Genomic DNA, 18,988 nt, shown 5'->3' with positions numbered 1-18,988 from the left:
TACAATTTACCCATTTAAAGTGTACAATTCAGTAGTTTTTAGTGTCCTCATAGTGTTTTGTGACCATCACCACAATCAAGTTTAGTACATTTTCATTACTTCAACAAGAAACCTCCCAACTTTACCCCTCTCTCTGAGCCCTAAGAAACTACTAACTTACTGTCTATCTCTAGATTTGCTCATTCTGCACATTCATATAAATGGGATCATAGAATATGTGGTCTTTTGTGACTGGTTTCTTTCACTTACCATAGTATTTTCAAGGTTTATCCATGTGAATCAAAGCTTTTCTAAAGATACTTGCTACTCTGGATTAATTGTTAATCTAGCTATGACAAAAATATTCTGGTGGTTCTGTTCTTAATAAAAGTATATGTAATTTCAGTATTTGTTTTTTAAAATGTAAAAAATGTACATTTGTCATGGAAGAAATGATGGATAAATAGTAATTTGTCAAAAATCTCAACCAGTTTGCATTGAGTTCATGTTTTCCACAAAAATTTTGTGTTTAGGCTGCTGAAAGCCTTCACAAGACCATCGTTAAGAGGCGAATGTCTCATGTGAGTGGAGGAGGCTCCATAGATTTGTCTGACACGGACTCCCTACAGGAATGGATCAACATGACTGGCTTTCTTTGTGCCCTTGGGGGAGTATGCCTGCAGCAGAGAAGCAGTTCTGGCCTGGCAACCTATAGCCCACCCATGGGCCCAGTCAGTGAACGTAAGGGTTCCATGATTTCAGTGATGTCCTCAGAGGGAAACGCAGACACACCTGTCAGCAAATTTATGGATCGGCTGCTATCCTTAATGGTGTGTAACCATGAGAAAGTGGGACTTCAAATACGGACCAATGTTAAGGATCTGGTGGGTCTAGAGTTGAGTCCTGCTCTGTATCCAATGCTATTTAACAAATTGAAGAATACCATCAGCAAGTTTTTTGACTCTCAAGGACAGGTAAATTGTTGTCTGTTTTTTTTATCCTTCTTTATGAATAGTGTGACATGTTTGAAACAGTTATGCTTTTTCCTTTCACATTATTTAAGTTAGGTACTAGCATGAATGAATCACTCACAACTTTAAAAAAAAAAAAAAAAAGGCAAAAATCTACTGAAAGGAATGCAGAAATAAAAGTCACCTAATTTAGGATTCACTTTGCTTCTTAGGCACTCTACATGTGTGTCTTTGGAGGTGTGATTGTCTTAGCTATGGGTATGGGTGCCTGCTTGAGTGTAAGCCTGTGGATACGCTTTTTTGTGTGTAAGGTACTTACCTCAGGGAGTTTCATCTTTCAATCCTCTGTCTCCTTTGCATTGGTGACAAAATATATTTTGTTCTCTATAGGTTTTGTTGACTGATACCAATACTCAATTCGTAGAGCAAACGATAGCTATAATGAAGAATTTACTAGATAATCATACTGAAGGCAGCTCTGAACATCTGGGGCAAGCTAGCATTGAAACCATGATGTTAAATCTAGTAAGGTAAGCTTTCTACTGAAGTGTAACAGAAACATAATTTAAGAGATAAAATAAACCTCTTATGAGTGATATTAGTAGTTAACCCATAACCCATTGCTGTCGAGTTGAGTCTGCCTCATAGCAACCCTATAGGACAGAGTAGAACTGCCCCCATAGGGTTTCTATGGCTGTAAATCTTTATATAGACCAGACTGCCACATCTTTCTCCTATGGAACACTTGGTGGCTTTGGACCACCGACCTTTTGGTTAGTAGCTGAACGATTTAACCACTGCACTACCAGGGCTCCTTTTATTAGTAGTTATTGATGGAATCATTGGCCTTCATTTGTTTTATTGTCCCCAAAATAGGGTGTGACATAAGAGTGCCAGATATTGTATATGTTGCCATATAAATAAAACTAAAATCTTACAGTTTTTATAGTTACATTTAGTCATGTTACTTAGAGATTAAAGCTTGTAGAATACCTGCTCTTGTCTATATCTGATAATTTTTTTTCAATGTCTAAATAGATATGTTCGTGTGCTTGGGAACATGGTCCATGCAATTCAAATAAAAACAAAACTGTGTCAGTTGGTTGAAGTAATGATGGCAAGGAGAGACGACCTCTCATTTTGTCAAGAGATGAAATTTAGGTGAGTTGGCAACAGAACAAAGCAGAATTTTATAAATTATACTATGTTAAAAGAAAGTGTAGGAAAAATAGAAGGTACCTCATAATCTGTGGGAGTGATGGGAAGTGGAAAAGGAACATAATAAGTGTTTGCTTTTTCTCTGTACGTCTTTTTTAAATTTCCCAAAGCTTTGTGCCCATATTAGTGCTCCCTTTCTCTAAAATTATACTATATTGTGTGACCTAAGAATTTTATTTCTGTTTTTAAGCTGACACCATAGCTAAGGACCAATGTGGATGATCAATAGCCAGGTTGCTCCTATTTGTGCTTCTGACTGTTAGAGTTATGATAACAATATTTATGAAGTTTTCATGCCACTTTGGTTACTTGGCAAATTATTTGTAGTATTAAAAACTCTTATATGATTAAAGGGGTGTGTGTGTGACTTTAAGAAATAAAGTTTCCTGCTTTCCTTTTCTCCACTGTTCTATAGGAATAAGATGGTAGAATACCTGACAGACTGGGTTATGGGAACCTCAAACCAAGCTGCAGATGATGATGTAAAATGTCTTACAAGGTAAAAAAAAAAAAAAAGATCTTTTACTAAGTATTAGCAGGTTTTGCTCTAGGCATTAGTACTACTTCATTGTAGCTTTGTTATGTATATTTGTGTGTAAGGTTTGTTTTTTAGATATCAAGCTTTTGAATTTAAAATATATAAAGAGTAATCTTTAGTATTTCTTTTAAAAATGTTTTTAACTATAAAACTCTCAATAAAAAACAAATATGAGAGAGTGTTACATTTGGAAAGTTAGCATTACCTGTTTAGGAAGGGGTAGTCTATAGTTACTGAGAAATAAAATATGTAAAGCCTTCAAAAAAAACCCACTCCATTCCTGTCGAGTCGATTCTGACTCATAGTGATCCTATAGGACAGAGTAGAACTGTCCCATAGAGTTTCAAGACTATGATCTTTATAGGAGCAGACTGCCACATCTTTTTCCTGCAGAGTGGCTGGTAGATTTGAACTGCTGACCTTTCAGTTAGCAGCTGAACACTTAAACGTTGTACCACCGGGGCTTCATCTGTAAAGTCTTAGATTATATTTATCTTCCGATTAGATGAATAAAAGTATTATTTTGAGGAACTTAATTATTGTGTTGAGTCTTTTTAAAAGTGCAGTTTCTTTGCACTAATAATAAATATTTATACTGTCAGATATCGGAAAGTGATCAAGCATTGTGAACTACATAATAACTATTCACATATATTTCTTCAGCTAGGCCTGGTTTTGTACATACTTTTGATTTAAGGTGGTCATTTTTCCAAGATTATTTTATAGAAAGTTATTACTGTTCTCTCCCCAGCGAGAAAATTCTTGGCATTTTGGGATTAGCATATTAATTCAGATCATTTAAGGTTGTCCTAATAATTTATTTAATGAAATAGGCAATTCCTAAAGTTTGTGTATGTTAGTAAGATATTGATTTGAGGGGAGGATGGATTGTAAGAACCTGAAAGATGTATGGGCTCTAATTTTGTTCTCCCCAGAGATTTGGATCAGGCAAGCATGGAAGCAGTGGTTTCGCTCCTGGCTGGTCTGCCTCTTCAGCCTGAGGAAGGAGATGGTGTGGAATTGATGGAAGCCAAATCACAGTTATTTCTTAAGTAAATTTCATTCACCAAAAACACAAAGCAAAAAGCAAATAAAGCCCCATATTTGGCAATACAAAACAAGGTTGTGGCAAATGATTGTATTTAGAAAAGGAAGGACCAAATTATTTTGGTATTAACCATCATTGGCTACTGTCTCAGAAAATATACCACCAAAAAAACAAACACCAACCCACTGCCATCATTCAGCTCTGACTCATAGTAACCCCATTGGATTTCCAAGGTTCTAAATCTTTACTGAAGTAGATTGCCTCATCTTCCTTTTATAGAGTAGCTGGTAGGTTTGAACTGCCAACCTTCAGGGTGCAGTCAGATGCCTTAGGCATTGTGCCACCAGAGCGCCTTTAAAATATATCACATGCATGAAGAAATATTCCTCATGACAGGGCTAGGAGAGAAAAACAACTGTGCTTTATAGTTTTTAAAGAAAATAGCCTGATGAGTGAATTTTGTACTGGTAATAAAACCCAGATTGCCTTATTAAATCATTTAAAATTACATTGTCTAAATTATTTGGACCATTTATTTTATATACTAAGTATTAAAAGCAACACATGAAGAAACAACATCTCCTTCGTGCACATTATGTAGCATGCATTTGGATTTGTCAGTGTGAAATCATATTTAATACTGTGTACTTAATAGTGAGCCTCTCTGGTTCATTACAAGACTGGCGATAAGCAGATACTCAGGGCTGGTCCTATGATACATATGTGATTATTTCAGAAGATCATGTTAGCTTTCTGGTTGATGTGGCCTTCACTGTGTAAGGGTGAATCTTTTTATTTCTCAGATATTTCACATTATTTATGAACCTTTTGAATGACTGTAGTGAAGTTGAAGATGAAAATGCACAAACAGGCGGCAGGAAACGTGGCATGTCTCGGAGGCTGGCATCACTGAGGCACTGTACAGTGCTTGCAATGTCTAACTTACTCAATGCTAATGTGGACAGTGGCCTCATGCACTCCATAGGTGAGATAAATTTAACGCTTTATACAGAAATGTAAAACCTGGAGAATTAGCATGTAGGATAAGTAAAAATTACATCAGTGAGGCAATGTTAGTAAATTCGTATCTGTCTGTTTATTATCAGGTTTAGGGTATCACAAAGATCTCCAGACAAGAGCCACATTTATGGAAGTTTTGACAAAAATCCTTCAACAAGGCACAGAATTTGACACACTTGCGGAAACAGTATTGGCAGATCGGTTTGAGAGACTGGTTGAATTGGTCACAATGATGGGTGATCAGGGAGAGCTCCCAATAGCTATGGCCCTGGCCAATGTGGTACCTTGTTCTCAGTGGGTAAGTTCTTTGGGTAAATGGGGAAGAAGAGTACCTGGCGCGTAGCAAAAGCTTCAAAATATATTTGTTTAATAAGTGCTTATTAATTCATAAAATTTTAGAGCTGGAGGAAACATCCTGTATTTAATGGAATAGTTTTCAGCGGTGTTTATCAGTGCCTTAACTGAGGAAGGGTTGGGAAAGTGTTTGGAGCTCCTAGCCCTTGCTTGTATTCTACCTCATTCCACCAAAATTTCATTTAAACATCTGATTAAAAAGAAAATTAAAAACTTCTTATCTGAGCACTTCTTGGCCTTCTTGGTAATATCAGATGTAAAAACCAGGCCTGTTCAATCTTGGCTGACAAAATGACACCAGAACAGACCTGAATTTTTTAAAATTTGGGTGACCTGGAACTATAACTGAAACAGAAAAATTACACATTGCAGCCCTGCTAGAAACTTACTTTCCGTCTTAGGACTGCATACACATTGCACAGCAACCAAATCTCTTGTTCGTAGAGTGGGAAACAGGCTCCCGGCTCGAAAATGACAGCCAGCCACGCAGCTTTGAATGTGTCACTCTATGCAATTTGACCAGTAATATAGCCTCTCACATCAGGTTTCTGGAAGAGCTTGGTACACTTCTTGAGTCTGCCATTCCAGCATTTCGACCTGTAATTTTTTCCATTCTGGTTATTTTTCCTGTTATATACAAAATTTTAAATTTGGGTCTCTTCTGATTTTGCTTTACCAGCCATAACTGAACTATTTGAACCAGTGCAAAGCCCTGGTGAAAACCACTGTTCTGATCTCAGACTAAAATTACTAACTGCCATTGAATTGATTCTGACTCCTAGAGACCTCCATTGGGTTTCCAAGGCTGTATTACAGAAATAGATTGCCCCATCTTCCTTCTGTGGAGTGGCTAGAGGGTTTGAACCGCTGACCTTCTGGTTAGTAGCCTAATGCCTTATCCACTATGCCACCAGAGCTCCTTACTTATCTGATCTAGTACCTTCATATTATTAGCTGAGGTAATTAGGGCTAAATCTCATAATTAGTTGTTAATAGTTCTTCAACTGGAGCCTAAGATGTGTGCCTGTTTACTACCTGCAGTTCGCTATTCTTTTTTTCTGTAATGCAGTGTACAAGCTTGTAAAACATAAGCATTATGTTTACATTTGGAATTGTGATGCCACTGTTTTTAAACACAGAAGACATACTGTGCTTTTATGCAAATAACGCACATTAATAAAATTTTTTGCAAACCATGCAACCCCCTGTTATGTTAGTATCCTGTGCATGCTGTGTGTGTTACATGCATGTGCATGCTATTTACGTGGGTGCATTAAATGTGAAAAATACAATAATATGGATTCTCTTCTAATTTAATGAAAGATTTTACTAAAACAACATTCTTAATTTACTTTATATTGTACCAAAAATGATTCAGTATAATAAATTATGACAAGTAAGGTAATCTACCATTGCCTATAGATTTGTTTTTGCTTGAGAACTGGAGAGTCTTACTCCTCATAGATCTTATGAAAAGGATCCTACAGATCAGCATACCCTTCAAAGACTTTTCCTTGTACTTTTAGTAAAATTCAAACTCCTTACCTTAGCCTACCTAGCCTGGCCTTGCCTTATCTATGACATCATTTTGATGCGGTTTTCCTTATTGTTCATTAAATTTAAGCCACACAGACAATCTTTCTATTTCTCAAACATACTAGGCTTGCTTCTGCCTTTGAGGAGTCTTGCTATTGCTGCTGACTGAAAGTCTTCTTTCCTAATCTTTTAACTGGCCAGCTTCTCATTATTCAAGTCTCAGTTCAAATGTCTCGCAGTGACGCCTTTTCTGGCCATCCAGTCAAAACTACCCTCTGTCATTCTGTCCCATTGCCTTACTATATTTTCTTTGCAGCATTTATTCACTATATGAAACTGTCTTATATATTAGAATTCTTATTTTCTCTTTTCTTTATTCCACCAGAATTTAGGCTCCGTGAGAGCAGACACCTTGTCTGTCTTGTACACTGCTGTAGTTCAATTCTTAGAATAGAGCCTGGCACGTAGCAGGGACTCAGTAAATAATTGATTAATGAATGAAGATGGAATTCTACTTGTAGCTAAGGATTTAGAAGAAGGAAATGTTTTAAATTCCCTTGAAATCTAAGAATAGTTTAAAAATCGTTGTTTTGAAAATGAGTATTTTGAATTACATTTTTTGTATCTACCTCTATTAGAATTAAAAATACTCAGTAATTTTCATAATAAGAAAAGAATCATTAAGTCTAAGAGCTTTAATTCATTTTGTTTCCTTACAGTGAATAATTTCTAATGAGTTATATATTATGAGTTTATTTTGAGAAGATATTTTAGCCCAGATCTGTCAGTTATCTATAAAAAAGGTAAACTAATAAAAGATAACTTTCTTAATATGTTAATTCTCTTTTTTAAAGAATATATATTTTATTGAATTTTAGGTGAAAGTTTATAAGAAAATTAGATTCCCATTTAATAGTTTTTCTACAGATTGTTCTGCGGCATTGGTTAAAATTTTCACAATGCATCAGCATTCTCATTATTACCATTCTGTTTCTTCTGTTTCCATTGATTCAGTTTCCCTTCCCCTCCTTGCCTTCTCATCTTTGGTTTTTGGATAAATGTCAACTAGTCTCATACAGTTAATTGTTTAAGGGACACATTACTCACAGGTGATAATGTTTGTTTTATTATCCATGTTATTTGGCTGAAAGGTGACCTCCAGTAGTGCCTTCAGTGCCCAGTTTGAAGAGTATCGTAGGGCCCTGGTCTCACAGGTTCTCTAATCTCTATCAATCCAGTAGGTGTGGCCTTTTTTTCTTGAGGAATTTGAATTTTGTTCTACATGTTTCTCTCATTCTATCTGGGACCTTCTAATGTGTCCTGATTAGTAGTAGTAGACAGGCACTATGTAGTTCTGGACTCACTAAGGTTAGAAGAGCCATGGTTCATGTGGTCTATTAATCCTATGGACTAGTTTCTTCTTCGAGTCTTTGATTTCCTTTATTCTCTTTTGTTTCAGACAAGTAGAGACCAATGCAGGCAGTCCCCTGATTCTGTTCTGTTCCTAAGTGTTCTGTTCCTAAGTCTGTCTGTGAGTCAAATTTGTATGTATTTTGGAACAGTTATGTATGTTTCATATCTAATGTTAGTTACTCAGATGTTTGTCTTAGTATATAGTATACCTTTCTATGCATAAAAAGCATTAAAAACAACACTTCTAGATATACTTACACATCTTTAACATAATAATACAATAATATTTTTATGCACATCCAAAGTAGCACCCATTTGTATTATGAACCATTGTATGTACCCCAAATTTTTAATATAACAGGCTTTATGAGACTTGTTGTATGTAAGTCAGATGTTTGTAACCCCAGGAACTGCCTTGTAGTTTGTATCTTAGGTGGCTGTTTGCAAACTTTTAAGACCCCAGACACTACTCACCAAACTAGAATATTGAACATTATTTTTATGAACTATGTTATGCCAATTGAGCAAGTTATCCCACGAAACTATGGTCCTAAGCTTTTTAACCCAATAAAGCAATCCTGCAGGTTGTTTGTATATGTCTAGGAAATCTTCGTAACTGTGACCCCTATGTGCTTTATTATGTATATGGATATATATGTGGCATACACAAATGTGTATATGTGTATGTGTGTATTTATATGTTTGTGTATGCCTACAGATACACCTATAAATGCATGTGCATGCTCTCACTTATTCCTTCCTATATATATGTATGCATACCTATCTACCTATGTGACAACACACTTGTTTTTTGGTTATTACTATTTATTTGTTACAACATATACTTAAGTTGTGCCTTCTTCTTGTGTACTTCTTAGTTTCTTCATTTACCTTGGTCAAGTTGTACAGACTGCACTCATACACCTTTCCCATCACCAAAAATAACAGGTGTCTACTATCTAGAAAGTGATTTCGTCTCCTTCCTCCTCTCCTGTGTCATTCCTGATAACCATCAAAGAAATTGCTTTCTGTCTATGTATCTGTTCTTGACTTCTTATAATAATGGGGACCATACAATATTTGTCCTTTTGTGATTAAGTAATTTCACTCAGCATAATGTTCTCCAGATTCATCCTTGTTATGTTTTGCATACTCTTCATTATTCTTTATTCTTTATAGTTATATAGTATTCCAGTGTATGTATATACCACAATTTGTTTATCCATTCATCTGTTGATGAGTACTTAGGTTGTTGCCGTCTTTTTTCTATTGTGAATAATGCTGCAGTAAACCTAGGTGTGCATATGTTTGTCATGTTACTGCTCTTATATATTTCTTGGATATATACCTATGAGTGGGATTGCTGCATCCTGAGATATTTCTATTTCTAGCTTTTTGAGGAAGTGCCATATTGTTTCCATAGAGTTGTACTATTTTATGATCTTACCAGCAGTGTATAAGGGTTCCAGTTTACCCACAACTTCACCAGTATTTGTTGTTTTCTGTTTTTTTTGATCATTACCATTTTTGCAGGGGTGAGATACTATCTCATGTACTTTTGATTTGTATCCCTCTAATAGATGTGATCACAAGCATTTTTTCATGTATTTCTTGGCCACCTGAATGTCTGCTTTGAAGTGTCCACACTGTTCGTGTCCTTTGCCCATTTTTATTGAATTATTTGTCTTTTTGTTGTCAAGTTGTTGAATTTTACTCTATATTGTAGAGATTAGATCCTTGTCAGATAGGTCATTGCCAAGGAGGAAGTCCTAGTTACTCAGTAAGGGGCTCTGATGGTGTAGTGAATAAGACATTTGACTGCTAACCAGAAGGGTAGTGGTTCAAACCCACCAGCTACTCTGCAGAAAGAAGATGGGGCAGTCTACTTCTGTAAAGATTCACAGCCTCAGAAATCCAATGGGGCTTGCTGGGAGTCAGAATTGACTCAATGGCAGTGAATTTGGTTTTTGGGAGTTACTCAGTAATCTCTTGTTTTTTATATGCTATTTATGCTGAAAATTAGGTATCCTTGTTTTGGTCTTCTGTTATCTTCTAGGAACTTTATAGTTTTAGCTTTCTAATTCAGCTTTGTAAATACGTTTTCTAAATTCTGGTGTTTATAAAGTTTCACTGGTTTTCAGAATTTGAAGATGGAGATTGTAGTAGGAAAAATCATATAGTACCCAAAAAAAGAAAACCAAACTCACTGCTGTTGAGTCGATTCGACTCATAGCGACCCCTCCTTGAGTTTCTGAGATGGTTTCTCTATGGAAGTAGATTGCCCAGTCTTCCTTCCGAGGAGTGGCTGGTGGGTTTGAGCCAGCAGCCTTCTGGTTAGCAGTCAGATGCCTTAGGCACTATGCCTTAAAAGTAGTTTCTATTTTGTAGCTGAATTCTCTGTCATAATTATTCTTGACTTTATAATGATGGACAGAATTTGTGTATCTAGTGTCATGTTTAGTATGTGACTGTAGGGAATAGAGTTGAATATTGGCTCTTCATAATTCTTTGGCTTGTAGATTATCTGTGTTTAGGATTGTGTTAAACCTTTTCCTATAATCAGATAACAGATTATTGTCGTTCTGAGACCAGGCAAGAATGAGATGGGTTATGAACTATGTTCCTGGCCTTTGTTGTCACTGCTTTATGGCTACCCCTGTTCTCTCTTGATCTCTTCTCAGCAGTAGATCAGTTTTCTTTAGTGTACCAAAAACTACTTTGTTGTTGTTGTTAGTTGACACTGAATCAGCTGTGAGTCTTTTTTTTTTTTTTTTTAATTGTGACTAGGGTGAAAGTTTACAGAACAAATTCATTTTACACACAGCAGTTCATACACATTCTGTTTTTATGAACAAACCAAACCAAACACACTGCCATCAAGTCGGATCCAACTCATAGCGACCCCTCCTTGGGTTTCCAAGGTGGTATGACTACGGAAGTAGATTGCCCAGTCTTCCTTCTGAGGAGTGGCTGGTGGGTTTGAACTGCCAGCCTTCTGGTTAGCAGTCTAATGCCTTGGGCACTACGCCACCAGAGCTCCTTATCTCCTGACATTGACTGCAGTTCCTCACAGTGTAACAGCTCTCTTCTCACTTTCTCCCTGTAGTTACCTCTTTTCTGTGTCCTTTCCTATGCATTCCTGCCCTCTGAGCTATCTCCTTGTGCAAACACTGCCCTTTCGTTCTCCCACAATTGATTGCTCTAAGGGGTGTATCTACCTGATGTAAATGTTCCTCCTATATGCCTGTCTGTTGTTTTGCTGGAAGCCATGGGAGTGAGTTCAAGTCCAGACCTGAAGGGTAACTAGGGGCCATAGAGTTGGGGGTCTCACCAGGTTCCATCATACCAATAAACCTTTTTTTTTTTTTTTTTTTAATGATTTTGAGTTTTATTTCACATTGTTCTTCCACTCTATCCTGGATCTCCTGCACTGATCATTTTCTCAGTGGTTGATAGTGATAGCCAGGCACCATCTAGTTGTTCTGGTCTCATGATTATGTAGGCTGAGGATCGTATGGTTCACTAGTCCCTTGGACTAATTGTTTCCATGTGTCTTTTGTTTTCTTCATTCTTCTTTGCTCTGGATGAGGAAAGAGCCATCATTGCATCTAGATGGTCGACTGCAAGCTTTTAAGACCCTGGGTGCTACTCACCAAACTAGGATGTGGAACGATGTTTTTGTATAGTATGCGATACCAGTTGAGTTTGATGTCCCCTGCAATCATGGTCCCGAGCCCACAGGTCCAAGTACTCACTCCCTCAGGGTGGTTGGCTGTGGCCAAGAAGTCAATATAACTTTGGCCATTGTTAGCCCTATTATATATTTGGACATTCTTACAGCACGTACAAATATGTATGTAGACATGCTGTCTTCGGCTGTGACTCTCGGGAACCTTGTGTAGAAGAGAACAGCGTGTGCCTGTCCTGTGCCATCGTCATGATCATTGGCGTCAGAGTCTATTTCATGACTTGTTTTGTCACTCTGTCTCACTGAGGGTTTCCCTCGTTTTTGTTGACCCTTTACTTTTTCCAAATATGATGTTCTTTTCTAACAATTGGTCTGATGTGTCCAAAGTAAGCAAGTTGCATTTTCACCATCCTCACTTCTAAAGAGTATTTTGGTTGTAATTATTCTGAGACGGATTTGTGTGCTCTGTTGACAATCCACAATATATTCAGGATTTTTTAGTAATACCACAGCTTGAACACGTCAGTTCTTCTGTCTTCCTTTTTCAGTATCTGACATTTGCGTACATACGATGCATGTTAGTCAGCAAAATGACATCTTTTCCTTTTAAAACTTTAGAGATCTTGTGCAGCAGATTTGCCCAGTGTAAGACATTGTTTGTTTTCTCGACTGCTGCTTCCGTGGATGTTGATTGCTGATCCAAGTAGACTGAAATTGTTGACTGCTTCAGTTTTCTTCTTAGTTGATCATGATGTTGCTTATCAGTCAGTTTTCTTTGCATTCAGGTGTAATCCATACTGAAGGCTGGAGTCTTGCATCTTCATCAGTGAGTGGTCCAAGTTGACTTCGTTTTTGCCAATCAAGATTTTGTTGCCTGTGTAGTGTGCATTGTTAATGAATCTTCCTCCAGTCCTGATGCTGTGTTCTTCTTCACGTAGTCTGCCTTCTGAGATTATTCATTCAGCATACAGATTGAGTAAATAATGTGAAAGGATAAAACTCTGCTGTACACATTCTCTTATTTTGAACTCCAGCTATGTACAATGGGCAATTACAGAGGTTATCATTTAGACATTGGATGGAAGTTTCAGCTTTTTTACCCTTAGCTTTGTATTTCAGTCTTGATGATTTCTTGTCTCTGAATGCGGCTGCCTAGCGCATCCTCCCCTGTTGCTTGAAAATGCTGTATCTTTCCATTTTCGTCTCTCTAAGTCTGTGTTAAATGTTCACTGAGTTTCCCTGGCTTTTCTGGTCACCAAAGTCTGTTCCTTCTCATTGGTTTTCTGGAAAATGATCTGTGCCAAATCCTTTGCAGATGAAACTTACTTTGAACTGAGTCCTAGAGTTTTTCTGATTCCTGGTTAAGCATGTGTTTGTTACTTACATTTACCAGTTAATCCTTAGATTTAACAGCTATTATATTGATGTATAAACAGTCATTTATCGTAAACAAATATGCACAGGTACATCCCAGGGGAAAAATTAATTAGTCACCATTTACCTTCATTCCGCAGGTGGTTGTCAATTTGGATTTGCCTTTCTGGTAGTCTTCAACTTCCTAATTAAGAGAAAAGAAATTGGTTACAGCACTCCAATTTTGTTTTGTTCTCAGGATGAACTAGCTCGAGTTCTGGTTACGCTGTTTGATTCTCGGCATTTACTCTACCAGTTACTCTGGAACATGTTTTCTAAGGAAGTAGAATTGGCAGACTCCATGCAGACTCTTTTCCGAGGCAACAGCTTGGCCAGTAAAATAATGACATTCTGTTTTAAGGTTTGTATCTGTTCATCATTTTTTACAGACATGTCAAACACGTACAGAGGAGAATGTCTTCTTTCTTCAAGATATATGTAGGCATAATAAATTCCTAATTTTCCATCTCTCTAGGTATATGGTGCTACCTACCTACAAAAACTCCTGGATCCTTTACTAAGAGTTGTGATCACATCCTCTGACTGGCAACATGTTAGTTTTGAAGTGGATCCTACCAGGTTTGTCATCTTCTCATATACAACTGCTCTCCATCTTTTCATTACCACTGGTTGAGGCAAAGCTCTCATAATTTCTCCCCTTGATTCTCAAAATTTGTTTTTAATTATAAAAGTTATACACAAATACATATGACAGATGACATTAAAGACCACCTTGATGACCACCTCTAGTCCCTCCAGAGACATAACACTGTTACTAGTTTAGTCTGTTTTTATGCCCTTTTTCCATGCATATATATATAGAGAGAAAATACTAAGTATATATGAATATAATTATAATGTGTAGTGCTTAATTTAAATGGTAGGATGTTGTATACATGGTTTTGTGACTTGATTTTCTTTTACCTTAACCATATGTTTTAGATCTTATCTCAGTTAAAAAGATAAATCTCGTTTTGCTTTAAATACTTTATATTTTATAGTAATTTTTTTTTGGGGGGTCATTTCCTTTCTTAGAAGCCATATTTGGTTCTCCATTGACTGCAAGATGAACTACAGTCCTTTGCCTTGTAGTCTGTCTATAATCCCCCTTATCGTTCTTTCATGTGTGCTTTTTTACTTTAAGACCAATGAAATATGCACATATGTTTTTAAAAGTGCTTGGCATATGGGGTTCAGTGGGATTGGAGAGGCATAAGTTCAAAACCAAAAAGGATAGATGGAAGAGGAGAAGGTGTATGCCAGAAATAAAGAACACTTTTATTTCTCATACAATTTACTAGAGAATCTAGTTTTAGATCCTCTAGGCAAAAGAGCTTGTTAACATTTCACTTTGAATTCTCATCTAGCTTCCTAGCACAGTTGAGTAACTACAGACTTCCCTCACAGGGGCTGGCAGACTCTTTACCTCACAAGTAGACAGAAGACCAGAATACATTTTCTCTTCAGGCACACGTACCCCAGGTTGGAGAGGATGGCACTGAACGGAGCATGCTTAACTCTTTTTTCCTAATTCAATCCTCCTCTAGTGAGGAGCGGCTTAGGAGAAGGGAAAGAGGCTTAAGGGTTGTGCAAGATGCCATTTAAAAATCACCATTTCTGTGAAGCTTTCTCTACCTGTCACCATATACCCCTCATATGCACACTCTACACATGAGCAGAGAAATCATCTTTATTCTGTTCTTCATTGTGTTTTTCACACACATACCATCATTTTAGCACTTAATTGTGATCATTTATTTTATGAATTTATCTCCCTCCTAGACTGGGGTTTTGTATATCTTTATCTCTTTCCTTGAGTGTTAAGCATGGTGTCTGGCTTATTACTCATAAACATTTATTAAATGAATGAATTTTATCCAGTTATCTTATGCTTGCTTTTAAAAGCTGCATAGTAACGCTCTCTTGCCTGTTTTTCTGTTAAGACCTTAATGTCTTATATTTTACTTTAAAGTTAAGAGTTTCTTGATGATTCTTCTTCCTAAATATTATTTATTTAGCAGCTTTTTATCAACTTGTATTTTTGTCTTTGCCTTTTTGCAATCTTTTGTAATTTCTGATTGGAACACCAACACTAAATAAGCTGATTTTGTTGAAACAGTTAAATAGTTTAAAACTCAAAGGCAGCATTCTTTTAAAGCCATCTTATATTTCATTGCCATTAAGCAATTTCACTTTGTAAAGACTGGAAAATTAATGAGTGAACTAACTCCTAAAAGACACCTGTACTAAATTCTATAGTATTACTTACTAAGAGAACTAGATGACAAATTTCCTGTATTCATTTTGCTTAAAATCAAACTGAGGGCCACTCTGACATGTACAGAGCTTAGAAGTTGACACACTTGTCCTTACAGTAAGAAAAATGCTTAAAATTGGAAATTGGCAGCTCTTCTTAGATCGCTCAGAAGATTGAGGTCCTGGGGCAAACCACTGCTCCAAAAACCAGAGACAGGTTAATACAGAGAACCACAGCTTACCTGTAGCATAATGTGCTGGACCTATTAACTGGTAGGAACACTTGAACAGTGACTGACAAATTACTGAATGATAAGTGTAGACTAACCTGAGAGTTAAAATTTCTTGGGGCCCAGTTTTAGGGGGATCCCACGCTTTTTTGTGAGTTTTACCTCCAAGAGTACCACTACGTTCTCGCTGCACAGATCAGCAAAAATGATGAAAAGTAACCATTTTGAAATAATCCCAGGAATGTCCCCTAGTGTTCAGTCCTTTTTAACAAAGGCCTGCCCTCAAGGTAAACCACTGTAAACAGACAACTCAGTTGCCATTGGGTTGATTTTGATTCATGGCAGCCCCATACATGTCACAGAAGAATTGTGCTCAGTATGGTTTTCAGTGGCTGATTTTTCAGAAGTAGCTTGCCAGGCCTTTATTCCAGGGTACCCCTGGGAAGAATGAAACATGCAGCCTTTTGGTTAGCAGCCAGTGTGTTAACCATTTGCATTACCCAGGGATCTGACATGGAGGGAAGGTAGTTAGCTAGCTCCAGTCCCCTCTAATGTTCTTACCTTACAGAAAGGGAGGGGGAAAAAAAAAAGAAAAAACACTAAGAGATTCTTCTGAAGATCACAGACCAGGAACTCTGGTCCAATTTAAAAACAAAACAAACAGGTAAAAAAATTACCAGAGATTTAATCCTAAAATTATAGAATACTTATAGTAGATTGCAACTGAGAGAGCTGCAAGACACTCTGTTTATAGGGAAACTCAAAGAGGACAGGGGAGATGAAAAACAGGAACACTAAAGAAAATTGATACCTACAGCTACAGCAAACATTAAGCACACCTAACGCTTAGCTAGGTTTATGTAAAGTGTCATAGTAAAAGCCTGTTTATGTCACTTCGTATTATCCCGTATCTCATGTCAAATCTAAAGAAAGTTCAGTTTTCCTTTGTCTCCAGTACTGCAGCAGAACACTAAGAAGGGTTCAAAGAATTTAGAAAAAGAGATGCTTTATAGCCTAAGTGAAGAATTACAGCAAAACAAGACTCTTTCAAATATTTGTTTTTACATGAACCTTTGATTTTAAGAACCAATTCAGTATCTCTTTCTCCTTACCAATTTTCCATTCATCTACAATCATATGCCAAAGGAGAAGTGAAGAGATGGATATGAGTGTGATTGGATTCCCTGGGTGGTGCAAACCTTTAAGTACTTGGCTGCTCACCGAAAGAAAGACCTAGCGATACACTTCTGAAAAATCAGCCATTGAGAAAGTTCTGCTCTGACATACATGAGTTAGCTGTGAGTTGTTGTAATTCAACAGCAACTAGGTTTTTAAGTCTGCCTCTAGGAGCTCTGGTGGCCTAGTGCCTAAGGCGTTAGACTGTTAACCAGAAGGCTGGCAGTTCAAACCCACTAGACGCTCCTTGGAATGAAGGTTGGGCAATCTACTTCTGTAGTGATACCGCCTCGGAAACCCAAGGAGGGGTCTCTGAGTTGGATGCAACTCCAGAGCATTGTGTTTGGTTTCGTTTGGTCTGTAATCTCTGCCTTCACTCATGACTTTAGAGGTCAGATTGATAAGAATTAGCAACTCTGATTGGATGTGGGGAGTGGTGGAGTAAAGCAGGCAAAAGTAACATCAGAAGCAGTCCAAATGATGTAATGGAGACAGTGTGACAGTACCAGTGATAACTTGGGAACACAGGTAAATAAAATAAGTCATAAAAGTAGGAGGAAAAAAATTAATTAATTTTGAGTGTTCTGAGTTTCAGGTACCGGTGGAACATCTAGCTGTTAGAAATGTCAGACTGAGTATGAAAGGCAATTCAAAGTAAGAGAAACCTGAACAGCCACAAAATGTAGAGAAGCATGTTGAAACTTATCATAATCATGGAAAAAAAATGTTAGAAATAAGACAGCCCTTTCCTACATATCAGATTGGCAAAAAATTTAAAAAAAAATCGTTTACCAGATTTGTGAGGATGTTGATGTCTTAGAGTTCTCTGTAGAAGCAGAGCCAGTGAGATATATGTATATATAGAAAGGGAGATTTACTTCAAAGGATTGGTTCACGTGATTGTGGGGGCTGGCAAGTCCAAAATCCATAGGTTAAGTGGTAGGCTGGAAACGCCTGCTGACTCACACCATTGAAAACAAACAAATAAAAAACCCCTCAAACCTGTTGTAGTTGAGTCTATTCTGACTCATAGTGAACCTATAGAAGGAGAGTAGAACTGCCCAAGTTGTTGCCCAACTATCCAAAGTTGTGAACTTTTCTCCCACAGAGCAGCTGCTGGATTTGAACTGCCAACCGTCATTGCTGCTAGCCAAGTGCTTAACCACTGTGCCACCAGGGCTCCTTCACGGGATTGTTAAGTCTGAAATCTGTAGGTCAGGTGGCAGGCTGGAGACTTCTGCAGGCTTTTTCTCAGTATGTGTAGGTCATTGAGGCCACAGGAAGAGTATAGAGTAGAGAAAGAATAAGTTCTGTCAAAATATCTATTTAGTCTGATGGCAGAATACACCCTAAGGAAACGCCTTTTTCAACTGATTGGTCACATTGATACATCACATTACGTTATGGAAGCTGGTTCCATTGTATTAGATTACATTGTAGAATCATAACACACACAAACTGCCGTGGAGCCAAATCTGACTCATAGCGACCCCTCCGTGGGTTTCTGAGGCATTATCACTACAGAAGTAGATTACCCAACCTTCCTTCCGAGGAGTGGCTGATGGGTTTGAACCGCCAGGCTTCTGGTTAGCAGTCAAGTGCCTCAGGGACCACGCCACCAGAGCTCCTCTACATTATAGAATAGCACTAGTCTAATACTTGGCCTCGGAAGGAAGGTTGGGCAATCTACTTACGTAGTGATACAGCCTAGGAAACTCAAGGAGGGGTCGTTATGAGTTGGGTCTGACTCTGGCACATAACAACAACAATAATACTTGGCCAGTCCACTTGGACTCAAAGCCTGGCCAAGCTGACACATAAAATTAACCATCACAGTTGGGAATAAAGGAGTTCTTTATATACTACTGCTTGACAAAATCTAATAACATTAAATTTGCATATACTGAGTGACTTAACAATTCTAATTTTAGATAGCTGCCCTAGAGAAACTCTTGTATATGCCCAAGAATGTTGACGGCAATGGTGTATGTAAAAGTAAAAAGTTAAAAAATAACCTAATTTTGTTAATAGGAGAATTTGATCTTTATGAACAGCATAGATAAATCTCGGGAGCCCTGGTAGCATAGTGGCTAAGACACTTGCCTGCTAACCAGGCGACTGGCGGTTCAAACCCACCAGCCACTCCTC

At 37.5% G+C, this 18,988-nt stretch overlaps 1 protein-coding gene across 1 annotated transcript in view; it reads left to right on the top strand.

Moving 5' to 3' along the window:
* Positions 1-18,988, top strand: part of NF1 (neurofibromin 1) — a 388,569-nt gene that overhangs the window by 215,074 nt on the left and 154,507 nt on the right. Inside the window, exons 21-29 of the mRNA XM_007937345.2 lie at positions 513-953; positions 1,341-1,480; positions 1,989-2,111; positions 2,584-2,667; positions 3,642-3,758; positions 4,558-4,739; positions 4,861-5,072; positions 13,378-13,539; positions 13,654-13,757. Of these exons, the coding sequence (XP_007935536.1) occupies positions 513-953; positions 1,341-1,480; positions 1,989-2,111; positions 2,584-2,667; positions 3,642-3,758; positions 4,558-4,739; positions 4,861-5,072; positions 13,378-13,539; positions 13,654-13,757 (1,565 nt within the window). The remainder of the gene's footprint in view (positions 1-512; positions 954-1,340; positions 1,481-1,988; positions 2,112-2,583; positions 2,668-3,641; positions 3,759-4,557; positions 4,740-4,860; positions 5,073-13,377; positions 13,540-13,653; positions 13,758-18,988) is intronic.

The sequence above is a fragment of the Orycteropus afer genome, unplaced genomic scaffold (assembly GCF_000298275.1).
Source record: "Orycteropus afer afer isolate SDZICR_OR568_19922 unplaced genomic scaffold, OryAfe1.0 scaffold00042, whole genome shotgun sequence".
Classification (NCBI taxonomy): domain Eukaryota; kingdom Metazoa; phylum Chordata; class Mammalia; order Tubulidentata; family Orycteropodidae; genus Orycteropus; species Orycteropus afer.
The sequence above is the reverse complement of the archived record's forward strand: the minus strand, read 5'-3'. Positions and strand labels throughout refer to the sequence as shown.